The 17,214-nt window shown below is 53.6% G+C and overlaps 1 protein-coding gene across 1 annotated transcript in view; it reads left to right on the plus strand.

Annotated features, from left to right (window-relative positions):
* Positions 1–617: 617 nt before the first annotated feature.
* The window catches only part of LOC144954419 (fibroblast growth factor receptor 3-like), a gene marked incomplete at its 3' end in the record, with an annotated part of 16,885 nt that continues 288 nt past the window's right edge, over positions 618–17,214 (plus strand). The window contains exons 1-5 of the mRNA XM_078884920.1: positions 618–947; positions 7,886–8,076; positions 9,527–9,648; positions 10,561–10,671; positions 13,956–14,030. Of these exons, the coding sequence (XP_078741046.1) occupies positions 618–947; positions 7,886–8,076; positions 9,527–9,648; positions 10,561–10,671; positions 13,956–14,030 (829 nt within the window). The remainder of the gene's footprint in view (positions 948–7,885; positions 8,077–9,526; positions 9,649–10,560; positions 10,672–13,955; positions 14,031–17,214) is intronic.

Below are 17,214 nucleotides of genomic sequence, written 5' to 3' on the forward strand. Positions count from 1 at the left end.
CTCACCCACCCACCCACTCACCCACTCACCCATTCACCCACCCACTCACCCACCCACCCACTCACCCACCCACCCACTCACCCACCCACCCACTCACCCAACCATCTATTCACTCACCCATTCAACCACCCATTCACCAACCCACTCATCTATTCACTCACCCACTCACCCACCCACCCACTCACCCACCCACCCACTCACCCACTCACCCACCCACTCACTCACTCACCCATTCACCCACCTACTCATCTATTCACTCACCCATCCACTCACTCTTTCACCCACCCACTCACCCACCCACCCACTCACCCACTCACCCATTCACCCACCCACTCACCCACCCACCCACTCACCCACTCACCCACCCACCCACTCACCCACTCACCCACCCACCCACCCACTCACCCAACCATCTCTTCACTCACCCATTCAACCACCCATTCACCAACCCACTCATCTATTCACTCACCCACTCACCCACCCATCCACTCACCCACCCACCCACTCACCCACTCACCCACTCACTCACCCATTCACCAACCCACTCATCTATTCACTCACACACCCATCCACCCCCCCACCACTCCCCACCACCACCCACCCACCCAGCCCTCGACATGACCAACGACCTCCAGAGTGGCGGTGGCAGCGGTGGCAGCGGTGGCACCGGCTCGACTGGTGGCAGCGGTGGGACCAGCGGCGTCTCGCTCCTGCCGCCTTTGCCTGACTCAGCGGAGGTGGCAATCTACTGCGTGGGTGGCCTCCTGTTGGTGCTCATGGTCATGGTGGTGGCCATGTGTCGAGCTGGTGGGGCCGGGGGTGGGGGCCTGGGCCCGGGGGGAGGGGCTCTGGGCGGAGGGGGAGGGGCTCTGGGCGGAGGGGGGGCTAAGAAGTTCAAGGAGCCGCGGCTTTGCAAGCTGAGCAGGGGCATTCCGCTGAAGCGACAGGTTTGTTGTGTGTGTGGGTGGCTGTGTGTGTGTGTTTGTGTGTGTGGCTGTGTGTGTGTGTGTTTGTTTGTGTGTGTGTGGCTGTGTGTGTGTGTTTGTGTGTGTGGCTGTGTGTGTGTGTGTTTGTTTGTGTGTGTGTGGCTGTGTGTGTCTGTGTGTGTGTGTTTGTGGGTGTGTGTGTAGCTGTGTGTGTGTGGCTGGGTAGGTGTGTGTGTGGCTGTGGCTGTGTGTGTGGGTAGGTGTGTGTTTGTGTGTGTGTGGGTAGGTGTGTGTTTGTTTGTTTGTGTGTGGGTAGCTGTGTGTGTGTGTGTTTGGGTGTGTTTGTGTGTGTGTGTTTGTGTGTGGGTCTGTGTGTGTTTGTGTGTGTGGCTGTGTGTGTGTGTTTGGGTGTGTTTGTGTGTGTGTGGCTGTGTGTGTGGGTAGGTGTGTGTGTGTTTGTGTGTGGGTGTGTGTGTGTGGCTGTGTGTGGGTAGGTGTGTGTGTGTGTGTGGGTAGGTGTGTGTGTGGGTAGGTGTGTGTGTGTGTGTTTGTTTGTGTGTGGGTAGGTGTGTGTGTGTGGCTGTGTGTGTGTGTGTTTGTGTGTGTGGGTAGGTGTGTGTGTGTGGCTGTGTGTGTGGGTAGGTGTGTGTGTGTGTGGCTGTGTGTGTGTTTGTTTGTGTGTGTGCGGCTGTGTGTGTGTGTGTGGGTAGGTGTGTGTGTGTGTGGGTAGGTGTGTGTGTGTGTGTGTGGCTGTGTGTGTGTGTGGGTAGGTGTGTGTGTGTGTGGGTAGGTGTGTGTGTGTGGCTGTGTGTGTGGCTGTGTGTGGGTAGGTGTGTGTGTGTTTGTGTGTGGGTAGGTGTGTGTGTGTGTTTGTGTGTGGGTAGGTGTGTGTGTGTGTTTGTGTGTGGGTAGGTGTGTGTGTGTGTGGGTAGGTGTGTGTGTGTGGCTGTGTGTGTGGCTGTGTGTGGGTAGGTGTGTGTGTGTTTGTGTGTGGGTAGGTGTTTGTGTGTGTTTGTGTGTGGGTAGGTGTTTGTGGCTGTGTGTGTGTGTGTTTGTGTGTGGGTAGGTGTGTGTGTGTGGCTGTGTGTGTGGGTAGGTGTGTGTGTGTGTTTGTATGTGTGGGTAGGTGTGTGTGTGGCTGTGTGTGTGGGTAGGTGTGTGTGTGTTTGTGTGTGTGTGTGTGGCTGTGTGTGTGTGTTTGTTTGTGTGTGTGTGGCTGTGTGTGTGTGGCTGGGTAGGTGTGTGTGTGTGTGTGTGTGTTTGTGTGTGTGTGGCTGTGTGTGTGTGTTTGTTTGTTTGTGTGTGTGTGGCTGTGTGTGTCTGTGTGTGTTTGTGTGTGTGTGTGGGTAGGTGTGTGTGTGTGTGGGTAGGTGTGTGTGTGTGTGTGGGTAGGTGTGTGTGTGGGTAGGTGTGTGTGTGTGTGGGTAGGTGTGTGTGTGGGTAGGTGTGTGTGTGGGTAGGTGTGTGTGTGGGTTTGTGTGGCTGTGTGTGTGTGTGTTTGTGGGTGTGTGTGTAGCTGTGTGTGTGTGTGTGGGTAGGTGTGTGTTTGTGTGTGGGTAGGTGTGTGTGTGTGTTTGTGTGTGTGTGTGTGGCTGTGTGTGTGTGTGTGGGTAGGTGTGTGTGTGTGTTTGTGTGTGGGTAGGTGTGTGTGTGTGTTTGTGGGTGTGTGTGTAGCTGTGTGTGTGTGGCTGGGTAGGTGTGTGTGTGTGTGTTTGTGGGTGTGTGTGTAGCTGTGTGTGTGTGTGTGGGTAGGTGTGTGTTTGTGTGTGGGTAGGTGTGTGTTTGTGTGTGTGTGTTTGTGTGTGTGTGTGTGGCTGTGTGTGTGTGTGTGGGTAGGTGTGTGTGTGTGTTTGTGTGTGGGTAGGTGTGTGTGTGTGTTTGTGGGTGTGTGTGTAGCTGTGTGTGTGTGGCTGGGTAGGTGTGTGTGTGTGTTTGTGGGTGTGTGTGTAGCTGTGTGTGTGTGGCTGGGTAGGTGTGTGTGTGTGTGTGTGTTTGTGGGTGTGTGTGTGGCTGGGTAGGTGTGTGTGTGTGTTTGTGGGTGTGTGTGTAGCTGTGTGTGTGTGGCTGGGTAGGTGTGTGTGTGTGTGTGGCTGTGTGTGTGGGTAGGTGTGTGTTTGTGTGTGTGTGTCTGTGTGGGTAGGTGTGTGTGTGGGTAGGTGTGTTTGTGTGTGTTTGTGGCAGTGTGTGTGTAGCTGTGTATGTGTGTGGCTGGGTAGGTGTGTGTGTGTGTGTTGTGTGTGTGTGTGTGTGTGTGTGTGTGTGTGTGTGTGTTTGGGTGCGTTTGTGTGTGTGTGTGTTTGTTTGTGTGTGGGTAGGTGTGTGTGTGTGTGTGTGTGTTTGTTTGTGTGTGTCTCTCTCTCTCTGTGTGTGTCTCTGTGTGTGTGTGTGTATACTATGTGTGTGTGTGTGTGGCTGTGTGTGTGTGTGGCTGTGTGTGTGTGTGTATACTATGTGTGTGTGTGTGTGGCTGTGTGTGTGTGTGGCTGTGTGTGTGTGTGGCTGGGTAGGTGTGTGTGTGTGTGTCTGTGTGTGTGTGTGGCTGTGTGTGTGTGTGGGTAGGTGTGTGTGTGTGTGTGGGTAGGTGTGTGTGTGGGTAGGTGTGTGTGTGGGTAGGTGTGTGTGTGTGGGTAGGTGTGTGTGTTTGTGTGTGCCTGTGTGTTTGGGTGTGTTTGTGTGTGTGTTTGTGTGTGTGTGTGTGTTTGTGTGTGGCTGTGTGTGTCTGTGTGTGGCTGTGTGTGTGTGTGTTTGTCTGTGTGTGTGGCTGTGTGTGTGGGTAGGTGTGTGTGTGTGTGTGGCTGTGTGTGTGGGTAGGTATGTGTGTGCTTGTGTGTTTGTGTGGCTGTGTGTGTGTGCGGGTAGGTGTGTGTGTGTGGGTGTGTGTGTGTGTGTGGGTGTGTGTGTGTGGGTAGGTGTGTGTGTTTGTGTGTGTCTGTGTGTTTGGGTGTGTTTGTGTGTGTGTTTGTTTGTGTGTGTTTGTGTGTGTGTGTTTGTGTGTGGCTGTGTGTGTCTGTGTGTGGCTGTGTGTGTGTGTAGAGCTGTGTGTGTGTGTGGCTGGGTAGGTGTGTGTGTGTGTGTTTGTCTGTGTGTGTGGCTGTGTGTGTGGGTAGGTGTGTGTGAGTGTTTGTGTGTGTGGGTAGGTGTGTGTGTGTGTTTGTGTGAGTCTGTGTGTGTGGGTAGGTGTGTGTGTGTATGTGTGTGTGTGGGTAGGTGTGTGTGTGTGGCTGTGTGTGTGGTTGTGTGTGTGGCTGTGTGTGTGGGTAGGTGTTTGTGTGTGTAGGTGTGTGTGTTTGTGTGTGTAGGTGTGTGTGTGTGGGTAGGTGTGTGTGTGTGTTTGTGTGTGTGTGTGTCTCTGTGTGTCTGTGTGTGTGTGTGTCTCTGTCTGTGTCTGTGTCTCTGTGTGTGTCTCTGTGTCTCTATCTCTGTCTCTGTGTCTCTGAGTATGTGTGTCTCTGTGTGTCTGTGTGTGTGTGTGTCTCTGTCTGTGTCTCTGTGTCTCTATCTCTGTGTGTCTCTGTGTGTCTATCTGTGTCTCTGTGTGTGTCTGTGTCTCTCTCTGTGTCTCTATCTCTCTGTGTGTCTCTGTGTGTCTATCTGTGTCTCTGTGTGTGTCTGTGTCTCTCTCTGTGTCTCTATCTCTGTGTGCGTGTCTCTATCTCTGTGTGTGTGTCTGTGTGTCTCTGTGTGTGTGTGTCTCTCTCTGTGTCTGTGTCTCAGTGTGTCTCTGTGTGTGTCTCTGTCTCTGTGTGTGTCTCTGTGTGTGTGTCTCTGTGTCTGTGTGTCTGTGTCTCTGTGTGTGTCTCTGTGTGTGTCTGTGTCTGTGTCTCTGTGTGTGTCTCTGTGTCTGTGTCTGTGTCTCTGTGTCTCTGTGTCTCTGTGTCTATCTACCAGGTGTCTGTGGAGTCCACGTCCTCCATGCACTCCGGCGTGTCTCTGTCTCTGTGTGTGTCTCTGTGTCTGTGTGTGTGTCTGTGTGTCTCTGTGTGTGTCTCTGTGTGTCTATCTGTGTCTCTATCTCAGTGTGTGTCTGTGTCTCTGTGTCTGTATCTCTGTGTCTCTGTGTCTGTGTCTCAGTGTGTCTTTGTGTCTCTGTGTCTGTGTCTCTGTGTCTCTGTCTCTGTGTGTGTCTCTGTGTCTGTGTGTGTGTCTGTGTGTCTATCTACCAGGTGTCTGTGGAGTCCACGTCCTCCATGCACTCCGGCGTGTCTCTGTCTGTGTCTCTGTGTCTGTGTGTGTGTCTGTGTGTGTGTCTGCGTCTCTGTGTGTCTGTGTGTGTGTCTCTGTGTCTATCTCTGTGTCTCAGTGTCTGTGTGTGTGTCTGTGTGTCTATCTCTGTGTCTCAGTGTGTCTCTGTGTGTGTGTCTATCTCTGTGTCTCAGTGTGTCTCTGTGTCTCTGTGTCTATCTCTGTGTCTCAGTGTGTCTCTGTGTTTGTGTGTCTATCTACCAGGTGTCCACGTCCTCCATGCACTCCGGCGTGTCTCTGTCTCTGTGTGTGTCTCTGTGTGTGTCTGTGTGTCTGTGTGTGTGTCTCTATCTCTGTGTGTGTGTGTATCTCTGTGTGTGTGTCTGTGTCTCTGTGTGTCTGTGTGCGTGTCTCTATCTCTGTGTGTGTGTCTGTGTGTCTCTGTGTGTGTCTCTGTGTGTCTATCTGTGTCTCTATCTCAGTGTGTCTCTGTGTGTCTGTGTCTCTGTGTCTGTATCTCTGTATCTCAGTGTGTCTCTGTGTGTCTATCTACCAGGTGTCTGTGGAGTCCACGTCCTCCATGCACTCCGGCGTGTCTCTGTCTCTGTGTGTGTCTCTGTCTGTGTCTCTGTGTCTGTATCTCTGTATCTCTGTGTCTGTGTGTCTATCTACCAGGTGTCTGTGTGTCTCTGTGTGTGTGTCTCTGTGTGTGTGTCTCTGTGTGTGTGTCTGTGTGTCTGTATCTCTGTATCTCTGTGTCTGTGTGTCTATCTACCAGGTGTCTGTGTGTCTCTGTGTGTGTGTCTCTGTGTGTGTGTCTCTGTGTCTGTGTGTCTGTGTCTCTGTGTGTGTCTCTGTGTGTGTCTGTGTCTGTGTCTCTGTGTGTGTCTGTGTGTCTGTGTCTCTGTGTCTCTGTGTCTCTGTGTCTATCTACCAGGTGTCTGTCGAGTCCACGTCCTCCATGCACTCCGGCGTGTCTCTGTCTCTGTGTGTGTCTCTGTGTCTGTGTGTGTGTCTGTGTGTCTATCTCTGTGTCTCAGTGTGTCTCTGTGTCTCAGTGTGTCTCTGTGTCTCTGTGTGTCTATCTACCAGGTGTCTGTCGAGTCCACGTCCTCCATGCACTCCGGCGTGTCTCTGTGTGTGTCTCTGTGTGTGTCTGTGTGTGTGTCTGTGTCTCTGTGTCTATCTCTGTATCTCTGTGTCTCTGTGTCTCTGTGTCTATCTACCAGGTGTCTGTCGAGTCCACGTCCTCCATGCACTCCGGCGTGTCTCTGTGTGTCTCTGTGTGTGTCTCTGTGTGTGTGTGTGTCTGTGTGTCTCTGTGTGTGTCTCTGTGTCTCTGTCTGTATCTCTGTGTCTATGTGTCTCTGTGTCTATCTACCAGGTGTCTGTCGAGTCCACGTCCTCCATGCACTCCGGCGTGTCTCTGTCTCTGTGTGTGTCTCTGTGTGTGTGTGTCTGTGTGTCTCTGTGTGTGTCTCTGTGTCTCAGTGTGTCTCTGTGTCTCTGTGTGTCTATCTACCAGGTGTCTGTCGAGTCCACGTCCTCCATGCACTCCGGCGTGTCTCTGTGTGTGTCTCTGTGTGTGTCTGTGTGTGTGTCTGTGTCTCTGTGTCTGTGTCTCTGTGTCTATCTCTGTATCTCTGTGTCTCTGTGTCTCTGTGTCTATCTACCAGGTGTCTGTCGAGTCCACGTCCTCCATGCACTCCGGCGTGTCTCTGTGTGTCTCTGTGTGTGTCTCTGTGTCTGTGTGTCTGTGTGTCTCTGTGTGTGTCTCTGTGTCTCTGTCTGTATCTCTGTGTCTCAGTGTGTCTCTGTGTGTCTATCTACCAGGTGTCTGTCGAGTCCACGTCCTCCATGCACTCCGGCGTGTCTCTGTGTGTCTCTGTGTGTGTCTCTGTGTCTGTGTGTCTGTGTGTCTCTGTGTGTGTCTCTGTGTCTCTGTCTGTATCTCTGTGTCTCAGTGTGTCTCTGTGTGTCTATCTACCAGGTGTCTGTCGAGTCCACGTCCTCCATGCACTCCGGCGTGTCTCTGTGTGTCTCTGTGTGTGTCTCTGTGTCTGTGTGTCTGTGTGTCTCTGTGTGTGTCTCTGTGTCTCTGTGTCTATCTCTGTGTCTCAGTGTGTCTCTGTGTGTCTATCTACCAGGTGTCTGTCGAGTCCACGTCCTCCATGCACTCCGGCGTGTCTCTGTGTGTCTCTGTGTGTGTCTCTGTGTCTGTGTGTCTGTGTGTCTCTGTGTGTGTCTCTGTGTCTCTGTCTGTATCTCTGTGTCTCAGTGTGTCTCTGTGTGTCTATCTACCAGGTGTCTGTCGAGTCCACGTCCTCCATGCACTCCGGCGTGTCTCTGTGTGTCTCTGTGTGTGTCTCTGTGTCTGTGTGTCTGTGTGTCTCTGTGTGTGTCTCTGTGTCTCTGTCTGTATCTCTGTGTCTCAGTGTGTCTCTGTGTGTCTATCTACCAGGTGTCTGTCGAGTCCACGTCCTCCATGCACTCCGGCGTGTCTCTGTGTGTCTCTGTGTGTGTCTCTGTGTGTGTGTGTGTCTGTGTGTCTCTGTGTGTGTCTCTGTGTCTCTGTCTGTATCTCTGTGTCTATGTGTCTCTGTGTCTATCTACCAGGTGTCTGTCGAGTCCACGTCCTCCATGCACTCCGGCGTGTCTCTGTGTGTGTCTCTGTGTGTGTCTCTGTGTGTGTGTGTGTCTGTGTGTCTCTGTGTGTGTCTCTGTGTCTCTGTCTGTATCTCTGTGTCTCAGTGTGTCTCTGTGTGTCTATCTACCAGGTGTCTGTCGAGTCCACGTCCTCCATGCACTCCGGCGTGTCTCTGGTGCGCCGCTGCCGCTTCTCCTCGAGTGAGGGGGGCGCGGGGGGCGGCGGAGTCGCGGGGGGCTCTGCCCTGGGGGGCTCTGCCCTGGGGGGGCTCCTCGAGTTTGACCTCACGGAGGATCCTCACTGGGAGTTCCCCCGCGAGAGGTCACACACACACACCACGTGACACACACACAGTGACACACACACAGACACACACACCACGTGACACATACACACATAGTGACACACACACACACCACGTGACACACACACACACACACAGACACACATAGTGACACACACACACACAGTGACACCACGTGACACACACACACACACACAGTGACACACACACACATACACACATATAGTGACACACACACTCATACAGTGACACACACACACACACATACACACACACACATACACACACACATAGTGACACACACACACACACACAGTGACACACACACATACACACACACATACACACACACATAGTGACACACACACATACACACAGTGACACACACAGTGACACACACACACATACACACACATAGTGACACACACACTCATACAGTGACACACACAGTAACACACACACACACACAGTGACACACACACGCACATACAGTGACACACACACACACAGTGACACACACACACAGTGACACACACACAGACACACACATACACATACACACACACACACATACACACACACATACACACATACACACACACACCACGTGACACACACACATACACACACACACATACACACACACATAGTGACACACACACACACACACAGTGACACACACAGTGACACACACAGTGACACACACACTCATACAGTGACACACACACTCATACAGTGACACACACAGTAACACACACACACATAGTGACACACACACACACACACAGTGACACACACAGTGACACACACAGTGACACACACACTCATACAGTGACACACACACTCATACAGTGACACACACAGTAACACACACACACATAGTGACACACACACACACATACAGTGACACACACAGTGACACACACAGTGACACACACACTCATACAGTGACACACACACTCATACAGTGACACACACAGTGACACACACACACATAGTGACACACACACACACACACAGTGACACACACAGTGACACACACAGTGACACACACACTCATACAGTGACACACACACTCATACAGTGACACACACAGTAACACACACACACATAGTGACACACACACACACATACAGTGACACACACACACACAGTGACACACACACACAGTGACACACACACACACACAGACACACACATACACATACACACACACACACATACACACACACATACACACACATACACACACACACACACATACACACACACATACACACATACACATACACACACACACCACGTGACACACACACACACATACACACACACACACACAGTGACACACACACATACACACAGTGACAAAGATAAAGATCCCCCGTATAGCCTTAACAGACTGTAGGGGGGGGGGGGGGGTGACTGACTGAGTGACTAACTGAGTGACTAACTGACTGACTGTGCCAGGCTGACTCTGGGCAAGCGGCTGGGTGAGGGCTGCTTTGGCCAGGTGGTGATGTGCGAGGCGCTGGGCATTGACCAGGACGGACGTTGCCACAGCACCAGCGTCGCGGCCAAGATGCTCAAAGGTGAGGGGGGGGGGAGGGGGGTGAGGTGGTGAGGGGGGGGGGGTGAGGGGGGTGAGGGGGGTGAGGGGGGGGGGAGGGGGGTGAGGTGGTGGTGAGGGGGGGGGGGAGGTGAGGGGGGGTGAGGGGGAGGGGGTGAGGGGTGGTGAGGGGGGGGGGGTGAGGGGGGGGGTGAGGGGGGGTGAGGGGGGGGGGGTGAGGGGGGGGGGTGAGGGGGGGTGAGGGGGGTGAGGTGGTGAGGGGGGTGAGGTGGTGAGGGGGGGTTGAGGGGGGGGGGCGGTGAGGGGGGGGAGTGAGTGACGTGGTGAGGTGGTGAGGTGGTGAGGTGGTGAGGGGGGGGGTGAGGGGGGTGAGGTGGTGAGGTGGTGGTGAGGGGGGGGGTGGTGAGGGGGGGGGGTGAGGGGGAGGTGAGGAGGTGAGGGGGGGGGTGAGGAGGGGGTGGGGGGGGGGGGGTGAGGGGGGGTGAGGGGAGGGTGGTGACGTGGTGAGTGGTGAGTGAGTGACGTGGTGAGTGAGTGGTGAGTGAGTGAGTGAGTGGTGAGTGAGTGACATGGTGAGTGGTGAGTGAGTGAGTGAGTGAGTGGTGAGTGAGTGAGTGAGTGGTGAGTGAGTGAGTGAGTGGTGAGTGAGTGACATGGTGAGTGGTGAGTGGTGAGTGAGTGGTTGAGTGAGTGGTGAGTGAGTGAGTGGTTGAGTGAGTGGTGAGTGAGTAAGTGAGTGAGTGGTTGAGTGGTTGAGTGAGTGACATGGTGAGTGACGTGGTGAGTGGTTGAGTGAGTGGTGAGTGAGTGAGTGGTTGAGTGAGTGAGTGAGTGGTGAGTGAGTGAGTGAGTGGTTGAGTGAGTGAGTGAGTGGTTGAGTGAGTGACTAGGTGAGTGACTAGGTGAGTGACTAGGTGAGTGTCTCTCCCTCCAGACGACGCTACTGACAAGGAGTTGTCCGACCTCGTCGCCGAGTTGGAGATGATGAAAACCATCGGCAAGCACAAGAACATCCTCAACCTGCTGGGAGCCTGTACACAGGGCGGTGAGTGACATCACCATCATCACCATCACCGCCATCATCATCACCATCATCATCATCATCATCGTCACCATCATCATCATCATCATCACCATCATCGTCATCGGCAAACACAAGAACATCCTCAACCTGCTGGGAGCCTGTACGCAGGGCGGTGAGTGACATCACCATCATCACCATCATCACCATCATCACCATCATCACCATCACCACCATCATCACCATCATCACCATCATCACCATCATCGCCATCATCACCATCATCACCATCATCACCATCACCACCATCATCACCATCATCACCATCATCACCATCATCACCATCACCACCATCATCACCATCATCATCATCACCATCATCACCATCATCGTCATCGGCAAACACAAGAACATCCTCAACCTGCTGGGAGCCTGTACACAGGGCGGTGAGTGACATCACCATCATCACCATCATCACCATCATCACCATCATCACCATCATCACCATCACCACCATCATCACCATCATCACCATCATCGCCATCATCACCATCATCACCATCATCACCATCATCACCATCATCACCATCATCACCATCATCACCATCATCACCATCATCACCATCATCATCACCATCATCACCATCATCACCATCATCACCATCATCACCATCATCGGCAAGCACAAGAACATCCTCAACCTGCTGGGAGCTTGTACACAGGGCGGTGAGTGACATCACCATCATCACCATCATCACCATCATCACCATCATCACCATCATCACCATCGTCATCATCACCACCACCATCATCATCATCATCATCGTGACATCATCATCATCATCATCATCACCACCATCATCACCATCATCACCATCATCACCATCATCATCACCATCATCATCATCGTCACCATCATCATCATCGTCACCATCATCACCATCATCACCATCATCACCATCATCACCATCATCGCCATCATCGCCATCATCGCCATCATCGCCATCATCACCATCATCACCATCATCACCATCATCACCATCATCACCATCATCGCCATCATCACCATCATCGCCATCATCGCCATCATCGCCATCATCGCCATCATCACCATCATCACCATCATCACCATCATCACCATCATCACCATCATCACCATCATCGCCATCATCACCATCATCACCATCATCACCATCATCACCATCACCACCATCATCACCATCATCACCATCATCACCATCATCACCATCATCACCATCATCACCATCATCACCATCATCACCATCATCGCCATCATCGCCATCATCGCCATCATCACCATCATCACCATCATCACCATCACCACCATCATCACCATCATCACCATCATCACCATCACCACCATCATCACCATCATCACCATCATCACCATCATCACCATCATCGCCATCATCGCCATCATCGCCATCATCACCATCATCACCATCATCACCATCATCACCATCATCACCATCATCACCATCATCACCATCATCGCCATCATCGCCATCATCGCCATCATCACCATCATCACCATCATCACCATCATCACCATCATCACCATCATCACCATCACCACCATCATCACCATCACCACCATCACCACCATCACCGCCATCATCGCCATCATCGCCATCATCGCCATCATCGCCATCATCGCCATCATCGCCATCATCGCCATCATCGCCATCATCGCCATCATCGCCATCATCGCCATCATCGCCATCATCGCCATCATCACCATCATCACCATCATCACCATCACCACCATCATCACCATCATCACCATCATCACCATCATCACCATCATCACCATCATCACCATCACCGCCATCACCGCCATCATCGCCATCACCGCCATCATCGCCATCATCGCCATCATCACCATCATCACCATCATCACCATCATCGCCATCATCGCCATCATCACCATCATCACCATCATCACCATCATCACCATCATCACCATCACCACCATCATCACCATCATCGCCATCATCGCCATCATCACCATCATCACCATCATCACCATCACCACCATCATCACCACCATCATCGCCATCATCGCCATCATCGCCATCATCACCATCATCACCATCATCACCATCATCACCATCATCACCATCATCACCATCATCACCATCATCACCATCATCACCATCATCGGCAAGCACAAGAACATCCTCAACCTGCTGGGAGCCTGTACACAGGGCGGTGAGTGACATCACCATCATCACCATCATCACCATCATCACCATCATCACCATCATCACCATCATCACCATCATCACCATCATCGCCATCATCACCATCATCGCCATCATCACCATCATCGCCATCATCACCATCATCACCATCATCACCATCATCACCATCATCACCATCATCGCCATCATCACCATCATCGCCATCATCACCATCATCGCCATCATCACCATCATCACCATCATCACCATCATCACCATCATCACCATCATCACCATCATCACCATCATCACCATCATCACCATCATCGTCATCGGCAAACACAAGAACATCCTCAACCTGCTGGGAGCCTGCACACAGGGCGGTGAGTGACATCATCATCGTCATCATCACCACCACCACCATCATCACCACCACCATCATCACCATCGTCATCATCACCACCACCATCATCATCATCATCGTGACATCATCATCATCATCACCACCATCATCATCATCATCACCACGACCACCAGCACCTTGTCAACATCATCATCATCATCATAACTCATCATCACCACCACATCGCCCTGCTAGAGGCTACCTGGGCGATCTTTGTCTGAGCACTTGCCCCTACAGCCCTGCTAGAGGCTACCTGGGGGAGCTTTATCTTTGTACCCAGCACTTGCCCCTACAGCCCTGCTAGAGGCTACCTGGGGGAGCTTTGTCTGTGTCTCAGCACTTGCCCCTACAGCCCTGCTAGAGGCTACCTGGGGGAGCTTTATCTTTGTATCCAGCACTTGCCCCTGCAGCCCTGCTAGAGGCTACCTGGGGGAGCTTTGTCTGTGTCTCAGCACTTGCCCCTGCAGCCCTGCTAGAGGCTACACGGGGGAGCTTTGTCTGTGTCTCAGCACTTGCCCCTGCAGTCCCCTGCTAGAGGCTACCTGGGGGAGCTTTGTCTGTGTCTCAGCACTTGCCCCTGCAGCCCTGCTAGAGGCTACACGGGGGAGCTTTGTCTGTGTCTCAGCACTTGCCCCTGCAGTCCCCTGCTAGAGGCTACCTGGGGGAGCTTTGCCTCTAGCTGTGTGCGCGTGTGTCGTCAGGGCCTCTCCTGGTGCTGGTGGAGTTTGCGTCGAAGGGAAACCTCAGGGAGTTCCTGAGAGCACGACGACCCCCAGGTGAGTGACACACACAGTGACACACACAGTGACACACACACAGTGACACACACACACAGTGACACACACACAGTGACACATACAGTGACACACACACAGTGACACACACACAGTGACACACACAGTGACACACACACAGTGACACACACACACAGTGACACACACACAGTGACACACACAGTGACACACACACAGTGACACACACAGTGACACACACAGTGACACACACACACAGTGACACACACAGTGACACACACACACAGTGACACACACAGTGACACACACACACAGTGACACACACAGTGACACACACACACAGTGACACACACACACAGTGACACACACAGTGACACACACAGTGACACACACACACAGTGACACACACACACAGTGACACACACAGTGACACACACACACAGTGACACACACACAGTGACACACACACACAGTGACACACACAGTGACACACACAGTGACACACACAATGACACACACACAGTGACACACACAGTGACACACACACAGTGACACACACACAGTGACACACACACACAGTGACACACACACAGTGACACACACAGTGACACACACACAGTGACACACACACAGTGACACACACAGTGACACACACAGTGACACACACAGTGACACACACAATGACACACACACAGTGACACACACAGTGACACACACACACAGTGACACACACACACAGTGACACACACACAGTGACACACACACACAGTGACACACACAGTGACACACACACACACAGTGACACACACAGTGACACACACACAGTGACACACACACACAGTGACACACACACACAGTGACACACACAGTGACACACACAGTGACACACACACACAGTGACACACACACACAGTGACACACACAGTGACACACACACAGTGACACACACACACAGTGACACACACAGTGACACACACAGTGACACACACAGTGACACACACAATGACACACACACAGTGACACACACAGTGACACACACAGTGACACACACACAGTGACACACACACACAGTGACACACACACAGTGACACACACACACAGTGACACACACACAGTGACACACACAGTGACACACACACAGTGACACACACACACAGTGACACACACCACGTGACACACACCACGTGACACACACCACGTGACACACACACAGTGACACACACACACACACAGTGACACACACACAGTGACACACACACACACAGTGACACACACAGTGACACACACACACACAGTGACACACACACAGACACAGTGACACACACAGTCACACACACACAGACACAGTGACACAGTGACACACACACAGTGACACACACACACAGAGTGACACACACACACTACACCACCCACACCACCCACACCACCTCCACCACCACCCACCCCACCACCCACACCACCCACCCACAAAGACAAAGATCCCCCGTGTAGCCTTAACAGACTGTAGGGGCAAGTGCTGTTAGCGAGCACCTATGAAGGCCACAACGGCACACGAGGGGGGTGGGTGGCCAGCATCACGCCCGGCCGCCTTTGTCTCCCCAGTGGCGATGTTTACTACACACCGCACCAGGTACTCATTTGAGGCTGAGTCGACCTAGGGGAGGCCCGGGACCGGTTCAGATAATCGTCACTGGTGTTGGTGGCCATGAGCGGGAATCGAACTCGTGTCGCCGGGTTCATAGCGCAGCGCGCTAACCACTGCACCCACCGCTCCCTGCTAGAGGCTACCTGGGGCAGCTTTGTCTCTGTACTCAGCACTTGCCCCTACAGCCCTGCCAGAGGCTACCTGGGGGAGTGGAGCTTTGTCTGTGTCTCAGCACTTGCCCCCTGCAGCCCTGCCAGAGGCTACCTGGGGGAGCTTTGTCTGTGTCTCAGCACTTGCCCCTACAGCCCTGCCAGAGGCTACCTGGGGCAGCTTTATCTGTCTACTCAGCACTTGCCCCTACAGCCCTGCCAGAGGCTACCTGGGGGGGAGTGGAGCTTTGTCTGTGTCTCAGCACTTGCCCCTACAGCCCTGCCAGAGGCTACCTGGGGGGGAGTGGAGCTTTGTCTGTGTCTCAGCACTTGCCCCTACAGCCCTGCCAGAGGCTACCTGGGGGGGGTGGAACTTTATCTGTCTACTCAGCACTTGCCCCTGCAGCCCTGCCAGAGGCTACCTGGGGCGAGCTTTGTCTCTGTGTCTCAGCACTTGCCCCTGCAGCCCTGCCAGAGGCTACCTGGGGCAGCTTTGTCTGTCTACTCAGCACGTGCCCCTGCAGCCCTGCCAGAGGCTACCTGGGGCGAGCTTTGTCTGTGTCTCAGCACTTGCCCCTACAGCCCTGCCAGAGGCTACCTGGGGCAGCTTTATCTGTCTACTCAGCACTTGCCCCTGCAGCCCTGCTAGAGGCTACCTGGGGGACGGGGGGGGGGGTGGAGCTTTGTCTGTGTCTCAGCACTTGCCCCTGCAGCCCTGCCAGAGGCTACCTGGGGCAGCTTTATCTGTCTACTCAGCACTTGCCCCTGCAGCCCTGCTAGAGGCTACCTGGGGGACGGGGGGGGGGGTGGAGCTTTGTCTGTGTCTCAGCACTTGCCCCTGCAGCCCTGCCAGAGGCTACCTGGGGCAGCTTTATCTGTCTACTCAGCACTTGCCCCTGCAGCCCTGCCAGAGGCTACCTGGGGCAGCTTTATCTCTGTGCCTCAGCACTTGCCCCTGCAGCCCTGCCAGAGGCTACCTGGGGCAGCTTTGTCTGTGTCTCAGCACTTGCCCCTGCAGCCCTGCCAGAGGCTACCTGGGGCAGCTTTATCTGTCTACTCAGCACTTGCCCCTGCAGCCCTGCCAGAGGCTACCTGGGGCAGCTTTATCTCTGTGCCTCAGCACTTGCCCCTGCAGCCCTGCCAGAGGCTACCTGGGGCAGCTTTGTCTGTGTCTCAGCACTTGCCCCTGCAGCCCTGCCAGAGGCTACCTGGGGCAGCTTTATCTGTCTACTCAGCACTTGCCCCTGCAGCCCTGCCAGAGGCTACCTGGGGGACGGGGGGGGGGGGGGTGGAACTTTGTCTGTCTACTCAGCACTTGCCCCTGCAGCCCTTGCAGAGGCTACCTGGGGGAGCTTTGTCTGTGTCTCAGCACTTGCCCCTACAGCCCTGCCAGAGGCTACCTGGGGGACGGGGC

Source organism: Lampetra fluviatilis, unplaced genomic scaffold (genome assembly GCF_964198595.1).
Source record: "Lampetra fluviatilis unplaced genomic scaffold, kcLamFluv1.1 SCAFFOLD_632, whole genome shotgun sequence".
Lineage (NCBI taxonomy): Eukaryota > Metazoa > Chordata > Hyperoartia > Petromyzontiformes > Petromyzontidae > Lampetra > Lampetra fluviatilis.